Source organism: Oncorhynchus gorbuscha, linkage group LG02 (genome assembly GCF_021184085.1).
Source record: "Oncorhynchus gorbuscha isolate QuinsamMale2020 ecotype Even-year linkage group LG02, OgorEven_v1.0, whole genome shotgun sequence".
Lineage (NCBI taxonomy): Eukaryota > Metazoa > Chordata > Actinopteri > Salmoniformes > Salmonidae > Oncorhynchus > Oncorhynchus gorbuscha.
The window spans coordinates 39,225,703-39,239,066 of NC_060174.1; the positions used below are offsets into that span (position 1 = coordinate 39,225,703).

Sequence of the window (13,364 nt, forward strand, 5' to 3'; positions counted from 1 at the left end):
ATTGCAAGACAGAAAAGAGGCAACCCACAAAGTGAGACAACATCACTCACAAGTACAAGTGCAAATCCAAATCCGTGTGCTAACCAAAACTGAACAAATGTAAATGCTTTTTTCATAATGTCAAATAAAAGCAGTGCAATCTTAGCTCTGCCCTAATGCCCACCTTAGTGCTGCCCTAATGCCCCCCTTAGCTCTGCCCTAATGGATCTGAGAGAGAGGAAAAACAATCTAAGCTAGAACCTCAGGACATTACATGATGAGCCCCAGCAAACCTCCACCCCTTCACTACACATGCAGGTTTCACCCCCACATCTCTGGCTCCAAATCCCTTGTCAAATGATGGGGCTTAAGGTCTTTCCCCAGGCTGCTTCAGAGTCTGTGCTGGATTCCTCCTGCTGCTTCGGGGCATCATTTATCAATTTGTGATCAAATGAGCTTTTGTGAGGTTTATGAGAAAGATGCTGTAGCAGTGCATTCTCTTCATACTCTGTCATATCCCTTAAAATGACTTAAAGTCCTCTGTCTAAATGTGTAATTTTAAAGAGAATGTAATTTGTGTTGGGATATAAATATTCAGAGAATACGATATAGTCCTTCATTAGCATTGCATATATTGACTGAGCCCTGGCACCCTCCAGACTGGGACTGAGTGATTCTCAGTCTTTAGAGTTGAGATGCCTTTGCATTTACACACTAGCTATTCTTGCTCGTTGTAAGAAATCTGTCTTGCAAAATTGGAAGATGCAAAGTAGCTCATGCAGAATCTGAAACAGTAACACTTTGAATCCACTGTTTGAATAGATCAAGGATAGTGTTGGCTGCTATTATAATGTGGAGGAATTTGGGCTGCTTGTTTTCTAGTGCAGCAGGCCTTACTATCAAAGGGCCTACTGATGAACCCATTCATTTATTACAGGATCAAGGGTGTTGCTTAGCAACACCGAGGCCCTTGCACTCCAATGGTCAGACCAAGACAATATATTCTGACATTCTTGTATCCATCCATTAAACTAGCGAAACATGGCACAAAGGCTGTTTTCTTCCAATGTTTTCTCTCTTTACTTTCTTGTATGTCTTGGCTGTATATAAATGACCTCAAATAACATTTATCCAAAGACGCAAACCATTGTAGAACGCTTTGCAAAATAATATGTACAGACTAAAACATAACATTGCACTCATTTTTGTTGTATCTTGTGCCTTGTTTTCTTTGTATCTTTTTCTTTGTATTTAAGAAATGTTATATGTGTCACTGCATGCTAAAGTTGTGATTATATGTTGATTGTTCTCAGGTCAGTAGAAAGGGTTGGTGCTCGTTGTTAAGACTTCCATGCTTCCATTAGCATGATCCTCAGTGGTTGTCCAGGGCTTCCTGATACCTTCAGAATACACATGTCTTCTATATTATCTTACATGTTATCATTGGAGCACAGAACCTATTTTTTCTAATGATAGTTTATTTTATCAAATTAAACCATTGCACATGATAGAGCATTTTAAAGTAAAAGGCTTTAAGTATATACTTGCATGTGCAATCAAATGCAAACCAAAAGATCATAGTTGTTTTACAGTTCTGCTGGTGTCTGTGCTCAAAAGCATTAAGTCCAGAACATGAAGAATACACTGTGCCTGTTCACGCAAATGTGTGAACCTGCTGTTTAGATCTCCATGGTGATTGCTTTCAGGTAACCTTGGCCACTAACGGCTCTACTGCTGCGGCAGCCGTGGCGGAGCGCACACTTGTTGAGGAGGAACCCCGGAAAAGTGAATAAAGCCAGCACACAGAACCCCAGCTCCACAGGCTTTCTTATCTGGTGAAAAAAAATGTGAACAAAAAAAAGAGTCATGCGAACAGAACTACTAATTGTTTTTCTTATGTATCTTTATTTTGCATTTGTATTAGTCCCTTTACAGTGTCTCTAACCATCTATCTGACTGACAGATGAATAATACTAATTAACTTATCAGTGAAACGATAACAGAGGTATGTTTTACCTGTTAGAACACTAATGTGTGCATCATAGCAAACACTTGAACAATGGACATCAAGGCTTGGGAGGGAGGGTGGGAAGAGAAAAACAAACGGTTACTTAAATTATTCCTAGAATTGTTTCTATGAGAGCACTGCATTCAAAACAGGGGGAGGGTCAGTGTGTGGGTGGAGTAACACTGGAACAACAGTCCTTCAGAGTGTGATGGTAGCTGTGAGTTTGACACTGGCAATCTGAAAGTCTAACAACAGACTGAGTGTGGGACATAATCATGCTAAACATAAGGTATGCCTGTATCAAACTGCACATTATATTTTTAGCAGCGTATCGTTACTATTATCAATGATACCACAGTAGACAGCTGTTATTTGACCCCTGGCCCCTTTTACCTCACAAGATAACCTTTTACCTATACCTGACAGAGCCCCTGTAACCTATCGGAGTGTCTTTGCTACCTGCTATTACCCACAATCCCATGGGGGATTTGCCCTTTGGTGATAATGTAGAATGTAGAGATAAGGCAGGGTCTGCAGACTGAGCCTTACTCCACAAGCACATGTTCTCTGAAAAGCACAAAATACAAAAGAAACATGGAACCTCTACTCCCTTTTTAATTGTTATACATTTTGTTGACTACTGTAAGGGAGAGGGACTTTTTCAATGTCGCCTCTAGTGTGAGATTATTTACTGTATCTGTGTGATTTGTGTGTGTGTGTATCTGTGTGATTTGTGTGTGTGTGTGTGTGTGTGTGTGTGTGTGTGTGTGTGTGTGTGTGTGTGTGTGTGTGTGTGTGTGTGTGTGTGTGTGTGTGTGTGTGTGTGTGTGTGTGTGTGTGTGTGTGTGTGTGTGTGTGTGTGTGTGTGTGTGTGTGTGTGTGTGTGTGTGTGTGTGTGCATGTGTGGGATGGGAGTGAGAACATGACATATCTCCCCATTACTGATAAGGACCAAACAGGCATATGATAAATCAAGCCAGAAGCCTTCGAAACGCCTCCATGACACTTACAGTCATTGATATCGTCTTTTGGGGTTTCTTACTCTGCACACAATCCATTTGTAGCTAACTCCAGGTAGAAAGTGTCTCATCACTCATTTAAACTTCCAAATTAGCTATTAAGAAATTGATAAAGCTCTCTGCCCCGCAATTACTGCAACACATGAAAATCAAAAGTATAGGTCAAATTTGTCTCCAAATACAAATATATCAATATCTTCAGTTCAGGACTGTATTTCATATTAATTAGTTCAAAGTACTAGGAAGTATTTATTATACCCATCCCAGATATTCTGAAGCTATCAATTTCATGATGTTAAGAACCAAGAGTTAATTGGGAAGTACCTAGAAATATATCTAGAACCATGATTAGTACGAAAATATAAAGCACAAATTAAGTTGTTTTAAAACAGAGTACAAAAACAGAATATAAATTGAATACTGAGTCCATATAGCACAATTGCAGCTTAGAGTATAAACTAGTCATGTATGATTTTTAAAAATCCCTTTTTGACACTGATCTCTTTTCACATTCATCATTCATACTTTGAGGAACCCAATAAGGGAAACTATACTCAGGCTTTAGCACAAACTCCTTGGATTTGAAAGAGACACTTTCACAAAGTCCTCAACACGTTTAGCTGCTCATGAAAGAAAATAGGCCATTGCCAGTTGCCTTGTATAACACAAGTTGGATATGAATGCTTGACTTTGAACACGTGGACTGTTTACCACCTTGATATTTTTTAAAGATATTTTTTGTATACTTGAACCTATATGACAGAGATAAAGTTTCCCTTTACACCTATTCATAAGTAAGCTACTTTTATTAAGGGATTCTTGTTAAGAACAGCACACAACAACTTTTTGTTTTCCAACATTAACATTCCAGTGACTCAAAGTTTCTTGGGTTCCCTTTTTGCATGAAAGCACAAACACATATTTGATCAAAAATGGTACAGAACAACCACAGAGCTTAAATTAAAGTGCAAGTTTCAACAGGTTGATAACTCCCTGCACAACTAGTGTCCAGGTGGAGGTATTACATCCTTACTATTTTCTTCCAGACCCTTAGAGGGGTCTTCTTAGTGATTAAACAACTCTAACCTCTTACCACAGATGCTGACGACTGTTCTCAGAAACCCTGAATGCTGCAGCTATGTGTATCATTGGTCTCATATGGTTACTACTGTAGAGCAGTCATCTGGATGCATGGAATGTTCACTGCAGACTTCCCAACTATTAGGTAGGAGAATTATATCCCCCTAATGGACCCTAAATGTCTAAAAAGAGAAACACACACAAAGTTAGATCACCGGTTGCTAATATTTAATGCGCGTATGTGATTGTATGAGAGATGTTTTGTGCAGGTGAGGCGTTCTGCAGGTGTGGATGTCATTTCTTTATCCGTGTCGTGTCCTGCTCTCTTGTCTTGTTTTGATCATTTTGCTCAATGACAACCTTGCCTTGAAGATGTTAACTCTAAACTGTGCAGTCAGTTTGACCGTCAGGACAATGCTGATTAAAGTAACATTAGAAAAATGAACACTCACATTCATAGTGCAGTACACAGTCCCTTAGTTACCTTAAACACTTTCTCAGTCAGAAGATCTACTCCATGTTGCTTTTGAGCTTGTATAACTGCCATCACACACAGACACACAGATGCAAATACACACACATGCATGCACACTTGCGCACACACACACACACACACACACACACACACACACACACACACACACACACACACACACACACACACACACACACACACACACACACACACACACACACACACACACACACACACACACACACACACACACACACACGCACGCACGCACACACGCACACACATAAACCTGGAAGGTCACCGCACACATTCTTACATGCAATGAGTGAGCTGAAGAGCACAGCATTGAAACCCCCGATGCCCTAGGGCCTAACCTTTGACCTTGTAACCTTCAGTAATAAGTCCTCCAGTCGGAGGAGAGGTTGCAGACCAGTGATTCATCATGGGGATTGAGTGTTGGACCATTATTATGTTCAAACTCACTGTTTGCATGAAGTAAAAAACGAGTATAATTTTTATACACCACTATCTTAAAAGCATGATATTGAAGTGCCTCCTTGCACTTTGTGTATATATTGTAGGTAACAGATATTTTTTGGTTTCTTTTATTTGGGGGGGTGTTGACATGGTATGTAGAAATAGAAATGAATTGCTGTGACATTTTTTGTAATCCTCTAGAAAAATATAATCTATGTTCTGAATAAAAATAGATTAGTCAAAATGTATAGAAAATAATGTGCAAGAAATTGTTTTATTTTTATTTTTTAATAGCTGTTAACTAGTTGTCTCACATCAATGTATAAATATATTGTTTTGTATCTAATGTAAGTGTCTTGAATGTTTGTTCCATGGAGATATGTCGCGTGCATTCCTTTTCACTGTACATAAATATATATATATATAATTACTCTGTTCAATGGCACTGCAGAACGTTCCAGAGGATACAATGATTTTGAAGCAAACATGTTGAACTGGAAAGACAAAGCGAAAGAGGAAGGAAAGTATCTGATTAAAGAAGGGAGTCCACATGGGGTGGTGGGCTCTTTCTAATTTGGTGAGATGTGGATGTAATCATGACTAGGTGTGCAGAAGAAGAGAAAAATATCAAATTTACCCTGTACGTACTATTAACTAATGAAACAAGCACAGCCGAGCTGTTAGTTTAGTTCATTACGACTGAAATAGCAAATCTGATCAGAATGTCAGGTGTAGTACCTGCCAAAATATATCTCCTAAGATGATCGCCCAGATCCTGGTCAAAAATTAATTCTAGACTTTCTACCAGAGAACACCAACACACCTTTAGTGTCCACCATCTTGTCTTGTGCAGTATGCACTATGCTGTGGCAATTACAAGACATGGATATCTATACCAAACAGTCAAGGTTCATGTTTAGATTCTGCCTAAGAGTTAAACTGTAACAGTAGTGAGCCCAAGTGTCATATCCATGCACTAGCCTCTGTCGAACCAGCACTTTCAAACCACCAGCACCATTTCAATAAACCCTCCAGACACATATTGATCATTTTGCCTTTTTGCTTTTCCTAATTGTCATCACAATTGTCTGCATGCACCAACAAATCCAATATATTAAGTAAAGGGTGTCAAAATGGAAATTGATTGGCACAGTATTTCTAAGAGTAGCCAGTAGATCTTTATATCTATAAGTCTGTATTCTACAGACGTCTCTGTCTTTCTGATAGGATCATCCTGAGTATCCTGATAACCTATCTATTTGAAATGTTGTTGTTGTAATATTGATGTAAAGGGAGAGCGTATGTGGGGGGAGATAGAATATTAAAAAATAAAGGCAAAACATATATGAATTATTTTCTTTACCAGCTCTGTGGTATAAAAGTATGTTCATATCAATAAGTGTTGTACCTTTGGTGTACATATGATTATGATAACTAATAAATGTTGATTCATAACTAAACGTGGTCTGTCCTTTTATATTTTTTGATGAACACAACTTACAAGACTGAGACAAAAAATGAATATTGTACTGTATATATGCTACCTTTAAACATTCTCCCAACTTTAAAGTCATGACTTTTCATGGCATACTGTACTGTACTCTGAGGGTTGACAGTCAGTTGATTGACACGCACGCACGCGCACGCACGCGCACGCACGCGCACACACACACACACAAGTTTTTTACTGACAAGTTATGAATAATTTACTGCAGCCTTTTGCTCTGGCTCTATTGGACTCCTGTCTCTGTGGTGCTTCTCCAATTAAAGCTCAGTAATTATGAGTGTCCTTCCCCCACATTTCCTCTGAGACAGAGAAAGAGACATAGACAGATTCATTTAGACAAAGGTGATGAATTATTAATGTATTGATGAAAATGAATAAGTAGTATGGACACATTTACTTAATTTACTGTATTGCTCTGCATTTCTAGCATTAAAGACAAGCCAAACATGCAACTGGAGGACAAACAGAAAACATGGATACACAGGAGTAACAATATCAGCTGAATGATAGGCGAGCACACTTGGTGTAAACTGATTGACACTTCTCTATAATTCAATACACCTGCCTCACACCTAAACCAGGTTAAAGTTTAAACCTAAAACCACAGTGCAAACAACAGAAGACAAACCACCATCATGACGCACATAATACTTACAGTTTAAAGTAGGTGATGCATAGAGAAAATCTCTACAGAGAGAAAATCCCTGCTGTTGTGTATTTAAAAAATATTTAATTTCACCTTTATTTAACGAGGTAGGTTAGTTGAGAACAAGTTCTCATTTACAACTGTGACCTGGCCAAGATGAAGCAAAGCAGTGCGAGACAAACAACAACACAGAGTTACACATGGAATTAACACGCGTACAGTCAATAACATAATAGAAAAAAGAAAGTCTATATACAGTGTGTGCAAATGGCGTGAGGAGGCAAGGCAATACATAGGCCATAGTAGCAAGTAATTACAATTTAGCAAATTGACAATGTAATGATAGATGTGCAAGTAGAAATACTGGTGTGCAAAAGAGCAGACAAGTAAATAAAAACAATATGGGGATGAGGTAGGTAGATTGGGTGGGTTATTTACAGATGAGCTATGTACAATTGCAGCGAACAGTTAGCTGCTAGGATAGCTGATGTTTAAAGTTAGTGAGGGAAATATAAGTCTCCAGCTTCAGCGATATTTGCAATTCGTTCCAGTCACTGGCAGCAGAGAACTGGAAGGAAAGGCGACCAAAAGAGGTGCTGGCTTTGGGGATAACCAGTGAGCTATACCTGCTGGAGCGCATGCTACGGGTGGGTGTTGTTATCGTGACCAGTGAGCTGAGATAAGGTGGACATTTACCTAGCAAAGACTTATAGATGACCTGGAGCCAGTGGGTCTGGCAACGAATATGTAGCGAGGGCCAGGCGATTAGAGCACACAGGTCGCAGTGGTGGGTGGTATATGGGGCTTTGGTGACAAAACAGATGGCACTGTGATAGACTGCATCCAGTTTGCTGAGTAGAGTGTTGGAGGCTATTTTGTAAAAGACATCGCCGAAGTCGAGGATTGGTAGGATAGTCAGTTTTACTAGGATATGTTTGGCGGTGTAAGTGAAGGAGGCTTTGTAGCGGAATAGGAAGCCGATTCTAGATATAATTTTGGATTGGAGATGTTTAAAATGAGTTTACAGTCTACCGTTTACAGTCTAGCCAGACACCTAGGTATTTGTAGTTGTCCACATATTCTAAATCAGAACCATCCAGAGTCGTAATGCTAGTTGGGCGGGTGGGTGAGGGCAGGGAATGGTTGACAAGCATGCATTTAATTTTTACTAGCGTTGAAGAGCAGTTGGAGGCCACGGAAGGAGTGTTGTATGGCATAGAAGCTCGTTTGGAGGTTTGATAACACCGTGTCCAAAGAACGGACAGATGTATACAGAATGGTGTCGTCTGCGTAGAGGTGGATCAGGGAATCACCCGCAACAAGAGTAACATCGTTGATATATACAGAGAAAAGAGTGTTGTATGGCATTGAAGCTCGTTTGGAGGTTTGGTGCGTTATGGTGCGTTATGGTCTCCTATTCTAAAGAGTAATATAATATACTGTATTTTGCATAAATCACCACCAATACATCATGCCAAGTTATTCCTCTACATTTTCCAGTGACAAATAATAATGTTGATGAAGTGATGAATTCATGAACATGTTTGATGAAAATATCATGATCATTAGAATGCAAATTACAGACGTTTCTTTGAAGCTGTGTATTTCTCCAATGCTCAGTTGTACTGAGTCTGCACAGAACTGCCAGGACCTAGAATCAATAAAGACACTCAAGTTGTTTAATCCTGTATGTCTTGACATGTTCATGATACTGGACCCTATTCCAACTAAACTACTGAAAGAGCTACTTCCTATGCTTGGCCCTTCTATGTTGAACATAGTACATGGCTCCCTATTGTTAGGATGTGTACCAAACTCACTAAAAGTGGCAGTAAAAAAGCATCGCTTGTAAAAGTTAAATCTTGTTCCGGAAAATAGGCAGCCTGGTGCGTGGAGCTGCTACCGGAGGACTGGTGTGTGGAGGTGGCTCTGGATAGACCGGACTGTGCAGGCGCACTGGAGCTCTTGAGCACCAAGCCTGCCCAAGCTTACCTGGCTCAATGCCCACTCTAGCCCGGCCAATACGAAGGGCTGGTATGTGCCGCACCGGGCTATGCACCCGCACTGGAAACACTGTGCGCTCCATAGCATAACACAGTGCCTGCCCGGTCTCTCTAGCCCAACAGTGAGCACAGGGAGTTTGCGCAGGTCTCCTACCTGGCATAGCCATACTCCTTTTAGCCTCCCCCCAATATTTTTTTGGGGCTGCTTTTCGGGCTTCCAACCGCGTCGCCGTGCTGCCTCCTCATACCAGCGCCTCTCCGCTTTATCCGCCTCTATTTCTTCCTTGGGACGGCGATATTCTCCAGGCTGAGCCCAGGGCCCTTTACCGTCCAGGTCTTCCTCCCATGTCCATTTCTCCAGGTGGTGCAGCCTCTCCCACTGCAGCTGCTCTTCACGATTAACAGGGAGAGTAGGCTCAGGTCTGACTCCTGACTCTGCTACTCTCTCCCTGAGACCCCCCCCAATAAATATTTGGGGGTTACTTTCGGTTTCCGCTCTGCGCCGACGTGTCTTTCTTTTTGACTCCATTCGCCTATAGCCCTCTTCGCATTGCTCCAGTGAATCCCAGGCGGGCACCTGCACTCTCTCTGGGTCGGCCGCCCACCTGTCGATTTCTTCCCACGTCGTATACTCCATGCCTCTGCTATCCATAACGTCCTCCCTTCGCTGTTCAAGCTGTCGCTGCCTGTTAACACGCTGCTCGGTCCGAGTGTGGTGGGTGATTCTGTAACGGCGTTCTTCGTTTGTCAAAAGAGAGTCAGACCGAAATGCAGCGTAGTGGTTACTCATGTCTTTAATGAACAAAGATCGTGATACATGAAATAACTTATACATATACAAAAACAATAAACGGAACGTGAAACCTATTACAGCCTATCTGGTGAAACTACACAGAGACAGGAACAATCACCCACAAAATACAAAGTGAAACCAGGCTACCTAAATACGTTTCCCAATCAGAGACAACGAGAATCACCTGACTCTGATTGAGAACCGCCTCAGGCAGCCAAGCCTAACAACACCCCTAATCAGCCGCGATCCCAAATACAAAAACCCCAATACGAAATACAACAACATAAACCCATGTCACACCCTGGCCTGACCAAATAATTAAAGAAAACACAAAATACTAAGACCAAGGCGTGACACTCTGACAAATGAATTGTAAGTTACGGTGCTCCTCAAGGTTCCATTTTAGGACCACTATTGTTTTCACTATAAATTCTACTTCTGGGTGATGTCATTCGGAAACACAACATAAACGTTCACTGCTATGCGGACGACACACAGCTGTACATTTTGATGAAAGATGGTGAATCCCCAAAATTGCCTACCCTGCAAGCCTGTGTTTCAGACATAAGGAAGTGGATGGAGGCAAGTGTTTTACTTTTAAACCCGGACAAAAAAGATGCTAGTTCTAGGTCCCAAGCAACAAAGAGATCTGCTGTTGGATCTGACAAATAATCTTGATGGTTGTACAGTTGTTTACAAAAACTGTAACGTTTGAACAGCTTGAAGAACAATCTGGACTTAACCTTTTCATGCTTGAGTTCCAAATACTTCTAACCATTGCCCCTGCATGAGTTTATTAATGTCAGAATAATCTCACTGTTCCAAAATGTGATTGTTATGCAACAGGACAGTTACCCGCACTGCCCTCAAACCAAAGCACACTACTTGCTAATTACCAATAGGCTATGTTATGTCAGCAGCATACCACCCTGCATCTCACTGCTGGCTTGATTTTGAAGCTAAGCAGGGTTGGTCCTGGTCAGTCCATGGATGGGAAACCAGATTCGGCTGGAAGTGGTGTTGGAGGGCCAGTAGGAAGCACCCTTTCCTCTGGTCCAAAGAAATATTCCATTTCATATTGGCTGGGACATTAAATGGGTTTCCTGACTCTCTGTGGTCACTAAAAGATCCCATGGCACTTATAGTAAGAGTATGGATGTTAACCCTGGTGTCCTGGCTAAATTCCCAATATGGCTCTCATACAATCATGGTCACTTAATCATCACCAGCTTACAATGGGCTCATTCCTCTCCCCTGTAACTATTCCCCAGGTTGTTGCTGTAAATTAGAATTTGTTCTCAGTTAATTTACCTGGTAAAATTAGGTGATAAATTAAAATGTTTCAAATTATTTTCTAACAACAGTTTGAATTGAGGTGTGTTTCGCATAAGAAGTAGCCCATCCCAGGCTTTACTGAGCGGACAAACCTCTCTCTTTAACGTGATCCCTTCCCGAGTGTTTCTCCAGATCAAGTATGAAGACATTGCACATCTTTAGTCAGAACAGGTCTTGCACAAACGTTTTCCAGAACACATTTTCTGGCTGGCGCCCACATGGCCATCCTCGTTGTTCGTCTTACAAATTGGAGTAAGTGGCTTATTTTCTGTATATCGTGTTGTCACTGTGCTGTAGCACAACACATGTATGTATGGATTGTAATGTATTTACTGTTTTATTAACATGTTTTCAAGTACTGGTTACAAATAATGCATTCTGATTATTGCATAGTTTGTAATAGACACATATGATGTGTTTAAAATAATTGAATGTTGAACTGATTATGATAAGCTAATGCTAAGCTATTTGTGGCGCCATGTTTGTTGACAACATACAATGCATTCTGTTTGTCACGTTAGCGTCTGTCAGTCCAAAGATGCTATAACAAGGGATAGTTCACTTGACTAACTTATGGTGTTTTAAAAACCACTGTGCACTCTGAAAAATACTAGTTATAATCATGACGGCAAAGATCTTCAGGTCGGAAAGTCGGAGCTCAAGAAAGAGGCCAGAGTTCCCGAGTTAGAATTCAGAGTTCCCGAGTTAGAATTCCAAATTGGATGACCATTCCATTTTTTTTATGAGTTCCCAGTTGTCTTGAATGCGGCATCAGATTGTAACTTTAGTATCTCAGGGTTGCCAGCTCAGACCCCCCTTTCCAGTGGGTTAATTTGTATTATTTGTTCCTTCTCTTGTGTTAGCCCCCCATTTATTGATAAATCCCCAATCATAATAGTATTTCCTGCATCATATCCCCCCACGATACCTTCCCCCATTTCTACACCCCACAAACCTTGAAAAAAACACAAATTAAATGAACCCCCCCCACAGACCCCCTAAAATGGTTTCATGCCTGTTTAACTTTTACGCTTCGGTTAGACTAGGCAGTAGGCTTGTATTTGATGTGATGAACTGTGAGGTGAAAACATTTGATTTATTTTGTGTTTGTCAAAAACAGTAAACGACATGTCAAGTCATGTGCTCTGGTTCTTGTATACACTCTAACAAGTATATCCACAATTTGTAATAAGCTGAAAAGTGTCTAAACTAGGTTAATATTCTTCAGACAATGAGCGCAGCCATCTATGACTTTGTTTATTTGTGTTTTATGGTGAATGGCATTCTGGTATTAGGAAGTTTTCGCTTGTCAAAAGTCAACAAACATGGATGTCATCATAACATTTTTTAGCTGACATGCATTTATTTTCTAAACAGCATTACATTAGTCTCTTGTGCTCAACAGAGATGTGGTACATTGTAAACTAGTCTAGCTGTTAGGTGTTTAACTTGTGTTTTTTTGTCAGAGCAACCTGTTATTTAGACTGGTTTATGGAATGAGTTTGGCTGTGGATGTGTTCCGTGTGATGCTTGGATGATGAAGTTCGCATTTATCTTTTACAATAAAAGGTCCATTTGAAAAATAACGTTTAAAACCTTTATTTTCCATCAGTACCAGACACGTTTGTTGCAAAATTTGTTCTGTTGCTACTGTTCCAATCACGTATTTGAAATCGTACGCTGCAGGGACCACTCAACAATGATCACAAATACATGATTGTACGCATCAAAGGGTTAATGGCCATGTACTCTTATATATTCTCAATTTAGCCACCCCTAAGAGCCTAAGTTCCTCTCAAGGTTTCTGCCTAAGTTTGTGCTTTTTTTAGGGAGATTCCCTAGCCACAGTGCTTCTACATCTACATTGCTTGCTGTTTGGGGTTTTAGGCTGGATTTCTGTATAGCACTTTGTGACATCTGCTGATGTAAAAAGGGCTTGAAATACAGTTGATTGACTGACTGATGAATCACAGTTAACCTCTCTTGGGTAGGGGGCAGTATTTTAAATTTTGGATGAATGCTGTGCCCAATGTAAACTGCCT

At 40.6% G+C, this 13,364-nt stretch overlaps 1 protein-coding gene across 2 annotated transcripts in view; it reads left to right on the plus strand.

Annotated features, from left to right (window-relative positions):
* LOC124002150 (excitatory amino acid transporter 2-like) overlaps window positions 1–6,498 on the plus strand; it is a 48,384-nt gene extending 41,886 nt beyond the window's left edge. For both annotated transcript variants that reach the window (XM_046309464.1, XM_046309475.1), the window contains exon 11: window positions 1,686–6,498. In XM_046309464.1, the coding sequence (XP_046165420.1) occupies window positions 1,686–1,772 (87 nt within the window). In that variant the 3' untranslated portion in view covers window positions 1,773–6,498. The remainder of the gene's footprint in view (window positions 1–1,685) is intronic.
* The last annotated feature ends 6,866 nt before the right edge of the window (window positions 6,499–13,364 follow it).